Here is a 13,844-nt window from a genome sequence, read left to right as displayed (position 1 = left end):
AGGGAAGATTATAGTGTCGCTGCGCCACGCAGAACTCACATCCCCTGTTTTTATGTGCATCCAAGACTGTCAACATAGTGATAATAGGTCTTCTTTAATATACTGCTAAAAGATATTGCAAGGAATGTTTTTTTCTGCATTCACAGTAAATACAAAAACTTGAAGAATTGATTCAGTACAAGTAGATACATAAAATAAACATACATAATCAAGTTTATTTATATATATATTTGTATTTATTTTTCAGTTTATATACGAAAGATTATATGGTACAACCTTACTATAAAATAAAAATAGAGTATATACTTTCTAGTGTCCAATCAGTAGATACATAATATTACTGTCAGTTTGATAAACAGGACTAAATACATTTGTACAATTTAAAACCCTTCATTTTTCACAGTATTCCAGAAATATATTTCTTGCCACATGGTCCTGCCAATGTGCCACGTGTCACCCCGCCAACTGCTGGGTACAATGCTGAAAACAAAGGACGTTTTATGGAAGGTGATGAGGAAGAGTTCCTGGAATAATCAGGAATATACAATGAACTATAAAACATTGGATCGTATGTTAGCACTTGCTGAAAAAGTTGGTGCAGGTCTACATAGTAACAGCAGTGAATGTGCTTGGTTGCAGTTATAACACAAATGATACAAAGTGCCGTGTTTGTATACACCACAGTTACTGCGAGTAGGCATCCGTACGCTGCCAGATGCATACACAACGGATCTCATAGAAACAAACATAGAATTTGATGGCAGGTAAGAACCCATATAGCCTGAACTCGTAACTCTTATTGGGAGAGCGGTCCTTAGTGATACTGATGTGTACATCCTGTACCGCATTGCAGAGGTGACGCTTAGTACATTCCTCTTATAGGGCGTACACGCGGTTTGATTTTGTCTATTTTTCTATTAAATTTTGCTTATATAAGCAAAGTCAACTCGAAATCTAATCTATCGGAAATCACACACATTACATCCTGATGTGCGGGCCCAAAATTAAATAGAAAAATAGACTGGTCAGGCAAGACTCAGTAGTACAGATCTTTACTATATAATCTAAATCAAATGTGTACACAGCTCAATTGGGATGAAATCAGGATGGAATAGAAAGTACAACGCACCATGTGGTCACCCCTTTACAGACAGAACAGAAATGGTCCTGACCGAGATTTAGACATTTCCATAGAGTACAACTCTGCCACTCCCCTCCCAGGGTGCACTAGCAGCTGAGGAACCAAGTCCTGGTAACCAGGCATGCTGAGGCTTGTAGTTTCACAGAAACTGGAGGGAAACAGATTGTATATTACTGGCAGACTACAAATTGCTTCTCCCTCATAGGAAGGAAAGGACGTTTCCTGCACAAGTAGTGTAGCAGGAGGTAAGGGACATTCCTCCTGTGTAGACTGTCCTTCTCCTTCCTACCTGTTCATTTAGCGGTGACTACTGTACCTGTTGCTGCTGGGTCTTATGTTCCACCACTACTTGTCTGGATCATGAAAAGGTAGTTCCCTGTTTGGAAAAGTGGCATGCACTATCCACACCTCCTGGAAATTCAAGCACTGGTGTAAACACTCCATTCCCCCCTCTTTCAAAGCTGACATTAAACCAATAGAACCTGCATATAATAATTACCGGTATGCCTTTCCCTCCTAACAAGAACAATCCCTGACATTATAGATGTAGTAATTAGCCTCTCGGTTGTGTAGTACTCTCTATACATCAAGACACAAATCAATAACCAATTACCTGCAAAATAAAAAGGAAAGAATGTACACAATGTATTAAAAACAAATAATCACCCTATAACTGCTTACATGTAAGGGTCTGCTCATCCACAACAGATGGATAAACCTGAAATAGAACACAAGCTCTGGATATATATGTTACCTTACAGAAAAAATACTATTTTCCCTAGGAGTATTGAACAGTAGCACACAGATACTGGGCAGTTTTATTTTTACTCTAATTTAGATAGACAGGCACAGGTTCTCCTCCTAACTTAAATTTACCTCACCAGCTGCTCAACATGGTTTATCCAAGGTGTAAAAATGTACTCATCTCTCTAAACAGGACCCCAAATGTCCACTTGTTGCTATTCAGCAGAAAACTGATAGAAAATGGCAAATTAGGACCTCTCACTGACTGACAATGAGCTCAGAGAGAAGTGTAAATTAGGACCTCTCACTGACTGACAATGAGCTCAGAGAGAAGTGTGCTATGTATCACAGGTACACAAAGCCAGATACTGGCTTTGTGAACCTGTGATACAGTACACAGCAACCTAGACTTCTTGTGAACTAGGTGATCATAAAATATCTATAAAATGTAATCGTAATCGACCTGTTCTACTGCAGCATATTACTGCACAAAATAAAGGAATAGCAGTTTATTTCTGCACTATTCATACTATCATATTAGATACATTCATTGCCCCTGATGAGGTTCTGAAGGACGAAACGCGTAGGGATGCGAAGTATTTCTGTATGTGGCACACCATGAAAAATGGAAATGCATAACTAAAGAAACTATATGCTGTACTACTGAATAAATGTTACTTGTTTTTATCTATTTGACTTTTCGTTTTACTAGCCACCTGATAAGTGGGCATTGGTGATAATGCTGTAGTGCACATATATACATATAACGCCATACCAAATTTCAGATTAATTCATAGGTAAGTTTTTTTTCCACCATGACAATGCACCAGCTCCCTCATCCGGAACTGTTGCGGCCAAATTGCATGAATTGCAGGGACTGATGTGAATGTTCAAATATTCTCTGTAAAGCGCTGCAGAATATGTATGCGCTTTATGAGATACTGTTAAAAATAATAACGAAAGAGGGGAGAGGAAGAGGCAATTGCCTCAGATGTGGGTCCACTAAGCAGGTTTTGGTGAACTGCAGAGGAACGCATCAGATTCCCAGGCGAGTTGCATGAGACTACAAGCGGTTCTCTGCCCACCTGACTTGTAGTACTGGGCTTCCACCAACATTTACTGCACTGAATACTAATCTCTTCAATTCAAGACATAACTGCATGCACTTAAATTGCTTTTACACCAGCCATTACTAGAATATGACAACTGCTTCCAGTAATTCTCCCACTATAACTGGGCACAAACCTCCCGTATTTGTTTACAAGTCGCTGCCTCTCTCTACCCCACTACTCCAAAGAATTTTACCTTACAAGTGAATTACTCTGTACTCTTTCAGGTCAGTACCTCTGTCTCCACTGCACCTAAGCTTTCCACATTGAGGGCTACTGCTGGTAATACCATTACTACTTGGTTCCCATCTGGTGGCTTGCATGGGTGGAAAAAGAAGGAAAGAGAAAAACTGGTGACTGGGGTAGAAAAACTTATTCAGAGAAGAATGCACTTGATTGGTTCAATTACCAGCTCATCTATGGCTTCCTGCCCATACTTGCCATTCCTGGGCAGAGTATGGAGGGGAATGGATCAGTTTGTACATCTGTTGTAAACTTAATTCCATGAAGAGAGTGAAAGCTATTATTGCTTGCAGCATCTACATAAGATTAATTAGCTGTATCAGGGCTGCCATTAGCGATGGAAGCCCCCTATTTTATATGCAGAACCACTATTTGAATGCAGAATTTTGCATGTTTACATTTTATGAGAATTTTGTGAGTAAACAGAATCTAGCCTCACACACAGGGCCAGCATCAGAGGGGTGCTATGGGGACAGCTGTCCCGGGCCCGGCCGCTATGACAGAGGGTAGGGCCTTGGCTGCTCTGTACCCGCAGCCCGCTGGTACCCTTCTTTGTACTTGTTTCCTAGCACGGCCACTCCGATTTCCATCGGGGTGGTCGTGTCGGAAAAATTGCGTCGATCGCATCGCATGCGATTTGGTCGCATCGCATGCGACCGACGCGACCGACTTTTTTATTGAATCAAATGTGAATAGGGTCCCTGGGACCCGATTTTACATTGGATTCAATGTAAAATATTCCCTAGACCCCCAAATTTTACAACGTAAACCCCACCCCACGATAGACGCCAACCCGAAGCGTGGCGAGCGCAGCGAGCCCGCAAGGGGACGCGTATAACTTCACAGGTATACGCGTGCACTCGCCATACTATATATTCTCAACTCCACGCCGACGTGGATAGTAGGGGAATGAAAAGGTCGGAGGACGTGCACCGCCGCCCCTCGCCACTCTTCGGGTTGGCGTATATCGTGGGGTGACGACGGGGCCATATATAATGTGAAATGGGTCATATTGGCCCATTTCACATTTTTCACTATGTGAGATGGACTTAATCAAGTCCATCTCATCTTGTGCCATGGCACAAGACCGACGCGATGCTCCCGATTTCAATGTTAAAAAATATTTTAACATTGAAGCCTATGGCAAAATAGGGGGAATCGCGTCGGGACCAATGTTAATGGTCCCAAACGACGCGATGCCCCCGATTTTTCCTTTGCCGGCAAAATGGACCTGATTTCAAAGGAAATCGGGTCCATCGCGGGGATCGTGTACCTTAACTTAAAGGTACACGATCCCAAAGATTGTGGCCATGCTAGGAAACAAGTACCCCCCTCTTCACTACATAGCAGCGCCCGCAGCAGTTCGTCTGTCCGCAGCCCACCATAGTGTTACAGCCCCCTGGCCGGAGCCTCCGCCTGCTCCACCACGTGACGTGAATGACCTCACACCACATTTGTGTGAGGAGCTGGCTCTGATTGGAACCCCATGAAAACACTGGGCATTCCCATGCTAATGCGGCCGTGATGCGGGGGCGGGCAGCTGACGTCAGCAGATGTCAGCTGCCCGCTCTCTTCCAGTATTAGCGTGCTGCAAATCTAAGGTCAGCAGAGGCTCTTGCAAACTCTTTCTATGGTTCATGCGGACGGTGTTTAGATGACCTGCAAAGCTGCGCATTTTGCAGCTTTTCGGGTCATTTAGAATGACCTCCATAGTCCTCAGCTCTTAGGATCTTCCATGTATGCTGGTATACCTAAAACCTGCCTCAGTCTACACAGTGTGGTGCTTGTTAAAATATGTATGCCAAATAAAACCACAGCAGCACACTCTACCTGGCTGTACACAAGAGGATCTAGACTATAGCTGTACATTTTCATTCTGCTGGAGTGCATGGCTCTCCCCCAGTGCGTGCAAGTAGCATGGCCACCACTGCAATGAGCAGCTTTCCCTACTCAGTCCTACACACCCAACTGTGGGCCACCAACCCCATACAGCAGCCATGCAAGTACGGATTCTTCCATCTTGGTTCCCTGTTCAATGCACCCTGGGGGGCCTCTCACGTGATGCCGAGCCTGAGGAGAAGACCCCTGAACATCAGGAAAAACAAGGCTTGTGGCCAGAGTAAGCTGCAATCGGACAGTTGGGCATGTAGGGTAGGGAAAGGGTCCTGCAGAGATCAGCAATCCCTGAGACAAGCTTGGTTGATAAACAGGAGGCGGACCCCTTCTCAGCCCCAGACCGTCTCCTGACAGCCCTGACCTGTATAACAAATAAGTGTCCTGTAACTAAAAGTTATTATTAAGTGGCAGAATATTTGATAACCTAAAATAAACATCTTGTAGTTCTTCAGACTATGTAAACGCAGTGGAAGGTACACACAGGCACATAAAAGTCCCCACATGACTATAATGATACATAATGTACACATTATCTTGCATAGCTTGTTTACTCATACAATAAAAAATATGGTATGCGGTCATTAATTCGACAGGGTCTAGGTCAACAGTCATAAGGTCAACCACCATTGGTTGTCAGGCAGAAGGTGGACACATGAAAAAGGTCAATATGCATTAGGTCAACATAAAACAATGTCATGTTTTTTAAACTGACTTGTTCATACTATTCCAATGGGCATAAAGGGAGAATATAACAGTGTGCCAATGTTAGCGAGGCACCATGCCTGAAACAACATGCAAGGGTACGCAGTACATTAATACAAGGTCCATGTTGACCTAATTCGACATGGTCACATTGACCGATTGACTGTCGACCAAATGATCCATACCCAAAATATATAAGCTGATACCGCATGAAAAAGGCACATTGCAATGTTCAGACATACAAAAGTACTTGCATAAATGTAGAATATAAGATATGTGCAATTATGTGTCAGCAACATCTAGCACAGTGCAAAACATTTTGCAGTTACCCACCATGCAACGCTCTAGTCGACAAGATTGCGTCCTTCATGAACGTCACTCAAACCACATTTGCGTTTGTGAAATGTAATGGTTGGGCTAGGGCCACACACAGCATTTTCGCTGGACCCACCTTCCAGGAAGGAGCCTGCACATGGTCTTCTATGCAGCCATCTACACATATGGGCAGTGCCATATGCATCGGATCGAACCACAGCATGCATATACAAATGAATGGATGCATTTGCTTGAAATCTGGTCATGGGACTGGCCAGATCCTGTTCTGTGGCATCCGGCAAAAACGCATTGTGTGCATCTGAAAAGACTCCTAAAGTGGCTCCTGCAAAACGGCTCAATTGAAAATGCTCTATGCGGCTCTAGCCTTGAGGGATGAATGTATGAGCTTTTCTAGCTATAGCACTGTATTGTATGGTATGTCCTGCAGACCTGCTACTAGAGACATCACAGAAATAACAGACATTGGGGCAGAGGTATTAAGCCTTAACAAGAGATAAATGCGATGGTGATAAAGAGAGATAAACGTCCAGCCAATCAGCTCCTTACTTACTTTTTTCAAACACAGCCTGTAACATGGTAGTTAGGAGGTGATTGGCTGGACGTTCATCTCTCTTTATCACCCTTGCATTGATCTCTTGTTAAGGCTTTATACATCTGCCCCATTCTTCCATATAACCCCTTTAAAATACACAAAATGATACATGATTTAGCAGTAAATTCTGATGTCATGGATTAGAACTGCTAGTTTCTGATGTCATCGCTACTACCCATGTTTCCCAGGAAAAATATAGCATGTTACAAGGAAAAATTCATTTCAATATTTATCCCTGTAATCTTGCCAGCAAGCCTCGTCTGCCTGTCCTATTACAAGGTCTGTCCCCAGGGGTAAGGTGCTACGGAGTATGCGGTCGCTACACAGTATAAATAAATGTAAAAAAATAAGAACCCACAGTAATATTCAAAATCACATCCAATTTCCATGACCTTACTAAATGCTCGGCTTATGTAATTACATAGCTCATAGCTCTAATCTGAGCTCTGCCAAAGACTGACATGATGGAAAATCATTGGAGCAGAAAAAAAATGTCCTCCCGATCCATGTCCTCTGCAGAAAGGCAAACTTGGTTTTCAGACCTGAAATGTATGAGGTTGTATACACTTTGCAGCTGCCCTCATTGTGTGAGGACTATAGGGCTCATTCACCGCAGCTGTGAATGTGTTATTGGAATTCGTATTGATACTCCCACCGGCAGCTTTGCGAGCCCCAGAATCTGCGTAAAAGAATCCAACGTCTCACACAGATCAGTCTATTATTAAACTTCTGAGTAGCCCAGGGTCGACACTATGAAGGTCGACATACATAAGGTCGGCCACTAAAGGTCGACATACGTTTTTCCCAAGTCGACATTGACACCAGTGTACTGCGCCCCCTCACATGGCTCGCTGCGCTATTATATTCTCCCTCCACACCCTAGTGGATGGTAGGTATGAAATACCGCCTGTTTTGGAAAAAATATCGGGAAAAATTCATGTTAACCTTTTGACTGTCGACCTTGCCATTGTCGCTCTAATGGTTGGGTTAAGCTATTGCCCTTAGTCCTGTCGACCTATGTAATGTGTTAACCTAAGCCCTGTCTACCTTCATAGTGTCAACCTAGCGACCGTTTCCCAGTCTGCTAACATCGCCGCAGAAAATAAGATACCAGATCCTTAGCATGTGCTTATGGGATTGCGGAATGAGATATGCCCTTAAAACAGGTCACTCGACACCTTTGTTTTTGCCAGCAGTCCCACAATACCCCCGGTCCCTTGCTAATCAGGTTTCAAAAAGATTTGCCGTACTCGCCATTGCAACACCACAGCAGCACATGCAGTGTGACAGACGCATGCACAGCTGGACGATAAACCCTCAACTGCGTAAATATCATGTTTGCGTCCATCTCTGAGCCATGGTGGAAGGGCTTGGTGTGAATGATGACTGATCCATTGCCTATCACACAACATATGAGTAAGGGGAATAATATGCAGGGATAATACAGATGCTAAAGATGGGGTTGAACAGTAAAACAAAATATACTGTATGTAGCCCATACTGACATAATTACTTACATTTTCTATACATTTTGGACAGTGCAGACCTTACAGTCCAGCTTTAGTGACAAGTTCCAGTGATGAGACCATGTTTGTTTTACCAAGAAACCGTTCTATTCAAAGGATAAAAGGTCAGGATGGGGACCCTCATTATCGAAGGTAGAGTTTTTTGGCCATGAATTCCAGTCAGAATTATTGGCTTCACCTTCTATTAGGTCTTCCTGGCTGAGGCAGATCCTCACCACTTTTTTATCAGGATAGTGAGAAGGTTCTCTGAGGTTTGTGTCGGACATCTCCTTGTGGATAAGGTCAGGTACTGAGAGAGAAAGCTCAGAGAAGACCTCCGTTTGGTTCTCTGCATGTTCAGAAACAAGAGCCTTTGTTTTTCCATTGGGTAATGAATCTGTAGGATATTGGGAAATATCTTCTACAGCAGTTTCAGCCACGGTATCATTTTCTCCATCCAAGTCGGCTTCGGGGGAAGTGGCAGGCTTTTCTGGACTACTCAATACAGGGTTAGGAGAGATCATCATATCTTGGGTGGTGGTAAGGGCTCGGGAGATGCGCTTCTTCACCACTGGCGGAGGAGGTTCAATACGGGGGAAACTTTCAAACTTTGATCTACAAAAGATAATATTATATCAATCATTAAAAAAAATTAATAAAACTGAACACTGAGCTTTTTAGCTATTAAAGTGCAATCAGTACAATTGGCCCTAACTGTGCGGAGTTTGTATATTCTCACTGTGCTTGCGTGGGTTTCCTCCGGGTACTCTGGTTTTCTCTCACAATCCCAAAATATACTGGTAGGCTAATTGGCTCCCAACAAATGAACCCTAGAATGAATGTGTCTGCGTGTATATGTGGTAGGGAATATAGAGTGTAAGCTCCACTGGGGCATTATTCTCTGTAAAGCGCTGCAGAATATATGGGTGCGCTATATAAATAACTGGTAATAAATAAATAAAATAATAATGTTTACCAATAGCTACACCACCCATGTAAAATCGCTCATTTGGTTTCCAAGAAGCTTAAGAAAACAAAGACTCCTGAACAGCTTGAATATAATGGCTATTGGTTTCCACTAATACTATATATACACTGATTTGATTTCATATGCTTGGCTCTCTTTTGTCGCATTAGCTTTAAAAGGGATTGTAACCTTAGGAAACACAGGAGATACCAAAGCATGAATGTGGCACTTCATCTTTAAGATGTAGCAGTGAGCAAGGTGCAACAGTGTGCTGAAGCAGTGAGCAAGGCGCAACATTAAGCTGCAGCAGTGAGCAAGGCGCAGCAGTGTGCTGAAGCAATGAGTAAGGTGCAACAGTGTGCTGAAGCAGTGCGCAAGGTGCAACATCAAGCTGAAGCAGTGAGCAAGGAGCAGCAGTGAGCAAGGCACAGCAGCGAGCAAGACACATAGTACCCCTGTTATTTAGCACACACCAGCTCCTGCTAACATGGGGGAGAAGCAGTATCAGTGCACATGTGCGCTGATACCACTTCTTTCCCATACGGCAGCCTAATACATCTGCCCAATAGACTGATTTTAAAATAAATGTGAATAATGGACAGAGTACATCTACGATGTGATTAATTTTCTTTAGTAACCCAGAGGTTCCCAAATTCCACCATTACAGTCCAGATTTTAAGGCTATCCATGTTAGAGCACAGATGACATAATACCCAAGTCAATTTGATTTAACAATCTGGGCTCAGTCTGGATATCCTTAAAACCTAATGGCAGAGTTTGTGTAACCGATGACCCTGGAAAGGCCTTTGAGTCCATTGAGTGGTAATATGTTTTGAAAGTTCCTGATCAGATTTGGCACATTTATACAATTATATAGGGCTGTGGCTCTCAAGCGTGGTCCTCAAGGCTCCCCAACCGTCCAGGTTTTAAGGCTATCCATGCTTAGGCACAGGTGACTTAATAAATACATCAGTCGGTTGGACTATACAATTTGCACCCTAGCAGGGATATCCCAAAAACCTGGACTGTTCGGGTGCCTTGAGGACCGTGTCTATGAATCAATCTTTTTTTTTTTTCCCATCTACACCCTTTGTTTCCATAGAATTTTTCATTTACATAATTATCCAAATCCACCCCCCCCCCCCCCCCCCCGATAGTGTTCATTATAGCACTCTGCACCTATCAGTGAGGACGGCATATTTTAATAAGTGAATCTTAAAACAAAGACCATACTCCATCCTACTATCCTTGGATCGCAATCTGTAGCTTCGGCAAACACATACAGTATATTGCACTATCATCTCAAAAAAAAAAAAAAAAAAACACCACCACCTGCCTGGATGTATTTATCAGCAACAATTGTTAAATAAATATCGTAACAATTTGGAAATAAGTAATCTCTAAAATCGTTGATAAAAGACTCACATTTCTTCCTCCCCATGGCTGAACGTCTGCTCTTTACTGGATAGCACGGATGCTACAGTCTTGTTGACCTCTGTGACACCAATGTCCCCACGGTCAGTGTCTCTTCTACGTAAGAAATCATTCACCTTGGCTCCAACTGCCTTTCCTAGGTTCTTCAAGTGCTGAGTGCTACCAGCCAAAATGCTGACCCCTGGCAGGTCTGTGTTGCTCTGAGCAGGCTTTGTCAGCTGAGTGAGTGAGCAGCTTAATTGTTGCTTTGGCATATGTGCTACACTGGAATTCTGGAACATGCTTTGGTCAACTGTAAAAAAAAAAAAAGTATTAAGGATAAAGGACTGTATAAGAATGGAAAAAAACAAAACTAAAAAGGTAAAACTATGTTGGTAAGCACATTATTGTGCACGCAGCACAAGCTTATATCATTAGTTGGCGCAGGTCAAGATGCTGCGAGGACCAACAATGGGCACACACCTGGCCGGTTCGGCAGGATAAGCATTATGTATGCCAGATTGTGCGCTCCTGCAAGTCTCATGCCATATCTCTCAGTCGGCTCAGCTGCACAGCCATTCAGAAGATATTGCATGCGACTCAGTGTTGTGATATGTACCGTGCATACAATATGCCAGCACACCGGCCTTCATATAGGCAGAGTACATATAGTTCTGATGTATAACTGGCCATACAAATTACACAAGTCTCCCTTATGGCTTTTCAGCTCACATAAAATGGATTACTTAGTCAAGAAGATACAGTAGTGTAACCTACAGTACTCATTCCTCCAGCGTGGTCACTAGTGAATGTCCTCTGATGTGACAGGGACTTCACATTGCGAATCATCCCAACATGGGAGGATGAAATGTGAAATGTAAAATGTACTTTGTTCCATCAATAATCTATATATAAAAGTTGGGAGATACCCAAAGATACCTAGGGTGTTTTACAACTAAATTACATTCCAACATATAAACCCTCTACTCACTGAATGTATGTCACCTGTCCCATGTGATCATTTACATAGTACGTAACAGAAACTCGGGAAGAGAATGAGTCATTATTTTGCAGATTTTTGGCTATACGCCTCATATTTGTCCCCTTTCTGACCAGCAAACAAGAAAGAACCACAACACATCACTGCCATCACACGGCTACACCTGCTACAATTACACTCAGAAAGGAAGCGTGCATACATCAGAATAAATGGACGGATGAGAAAATCACTGAAAGGAGATGACATGTGGAATATGCTTGAGCAATAGCAGGCCTTTGTTTCACAAGTCGACACAAATAAAAAAAATAAAATAAAAAAATACAATGTGCCACTGCATAGAACCACCAGGGGGAGACATGAAATTCTTACCTTACTGAGAATACTCGGACAGCAAACGTTAAAAGAGACATTAAAAAACATTTGAAACAAAAAGAATGACATCAGGCATAATCTGCTATAACAGAATTTGCACGAGCACGTGTGAATAGTGGTGACACAATTTGGTGTAGAAAACCAACTTGCTATTTTATTATATGTATTTGTTCTATAACTATTCAATACACATTTCTAAACATAAATAAGTATAATTTCCTATATAAATAAGCTTACGCAATAACTCATATCCTGTATGTTCTTTAAAAAATAAATAAATGAAATAAACCCTTCTGTAACTACAACTTTAGTATTTATTGAAGTCTGCATTACACATTGTATATAGCTTTCTTTGGTGATATACAGATCATCCTAGAAAATATATATTTTTTTAAAATAAAAACTGCTATATAATAATTTACAGATCACCAGCCTGCTGCCTAGTTAGAAATATCTAGTATACCTGGTTATTATGTTCTCGCCTCGGCTACATACTTTGCATAGTAAGTACTTGCCTGACAAGTAAATAAAGGACGGCATAGAAGTATATGCAGGAACATAAATGCTGGCAGGACAATGCTTCTTCCTAAACTTTTCCCAGAGCTGTGACAAGCAGATTCAGATTAATCAGCAACTGCATTAAGCTGGGTACACATCTATACAATCGTCGGGCCATTCTTCTGTTCTGGGTTGGATGGCTGTTCAATTGTATAGGTGTGTACGCTGTCCCGACTCCCTCTGTACGATCGATAAACGGCCAAAAAAAGGTTCAGTGCGGTTTAATTTTCATCCCACAGGATGGGCCCATATCAGGACAATAATTGCAGTGTGTACGCACGTTCGATCGATATGCTGGCTGTTCTTGCGACTATACTGGCAAAGCTGGAACCACCATGTGGGCGTTCCATAGCTGCATGATCTCTCCGGCAGCACAAGAAGCATTCACCTCTCTGTGTATTTAAATAAATAATAATAATATACATGCACCCAAAGACGGGGGAAAGCATTCTACAGTCAGCCAGCAGGGTGACTATGGACAGATACCGCAAACTGACTGTAGACGCTTTCCCCCATCTTTATAGCAGTTTGCTGTATCTGTCCATAGTCACCCTGCCGGCTGCGTACCCCGACTTTTGTTTAGGTTCTGAACTCAGGCCTCTTTGTTTTGGTATGCTCTTAACCCAGCCCATTATGATAATTTGGTACTTATGTAGTATCTGGGCTGCCGATTTCTAAATCGGGTCGGATCGGGCACATCGCATCGCATCGCATGCGACCATCGGATGCGATGCGATGACCCGATTTTTCCATAGGAATCAATGTTAAAATGGACTGAGTCCATTTTAACATGGAATTCAATGGGAAAAAGGGGTCCTTTTCATACCCCTACTATCCAAGTGGGCATGGAGTTGGATATAAACCTGTGGCGAGCGTAGCGAGCCCCGCGAGGGGACACAGAATACCGTCCCCTCGCGGGGCTCGCTTCGCTCGCCTCGCTACGCTCGCCACAGGTTTATATCCAACTCCATGCCCACTTGGATAGTAGGGGTATGAAAAGGACCCCTTTTTCCCATTGAATTCCATGTTAAAATGGACTCAGTCAATTTTAACATTGATTCCTATGGAAAAATCGGGTCATCGCATCCGATGGTCGCATGCGATGCGATATCGCATCGCATCTGATTGTATGCCTTAACTTAAGGCATACAATCAAAAAATCGGCAGCCCAGATACTACATAAGTACCGATAATTTTGTTTATATATATCGTGTCTAGCCCAAATCAAGAGTGTGTGTATGGTTGTACAATGTTTTTCTTGCGACT

At 42.6% G+C, this 13,844-nt stretch overlaps 1 protein-coding gene across 1 annotated transcript; it reads right to left on the bottom strand.

Moving 5' to 3' along the window:
* Positions 1–213: 213 nt before the first annotated feature.
* Positions 214–13,337, bottom strand: C8H1orf226 (chromosome 8 C1orf226 homolog). The gene is made up of 3 exons (XM_083156971.1): positions 12,018–13,337; positions 10,661–10,961; positions 214–8,883 (listed from the first exon to the last, which is right to left on the bottom strand). The coding sequence occupies exons 2-3, from the start codon at positions 10,948–10,950 to the stop codon at positions 8,376–8,378; spliced, it is 798 nt and encodes a 265-aa protein (XP_083013097.1). The 5' UTR covers positions 10,951–10,961; positions 12,018–13,337; the 3' UTR covers positions 214–8,375.
* Positions 13,338–13,844: the final 507 nt, after the last annotated feature.

The sequence above is a fragment of the Crinia signifera genome, chromosome 8 (genome assembly GCF_055691185.1).
Source record: "Crinia signifera chromosome 8, ASM5569118v1, whole genome shotgun sequence".
Taxonomy (NCBI): Eukaryota; Metazoa; Chordata; class Amphibia; order Anura; family Myobatrachidae; genus Crinia; species Crinia signifera.
Note: the sequence above shows the minus strand (reverse complement) of the source record. Positions and strands in the feature narration are given on the sequence as shown.

Coding starts and splice junctions, on each gene's coding strand:
- C8H1orf226 (XM_083156971.1), bottom strand. CDS start 10,950: ATGTTCCAGAATTCCAGTGTAGCACATATGCCAAAGCAACAATTAAGC. Junction 8,884..10,660: donor AGCCATGGGGAGGAAGAAAT/GTGAGTCTTTTA, acceptor TATCTTTTGTAG/ATCAAAGTTTGAAAGTTTCC.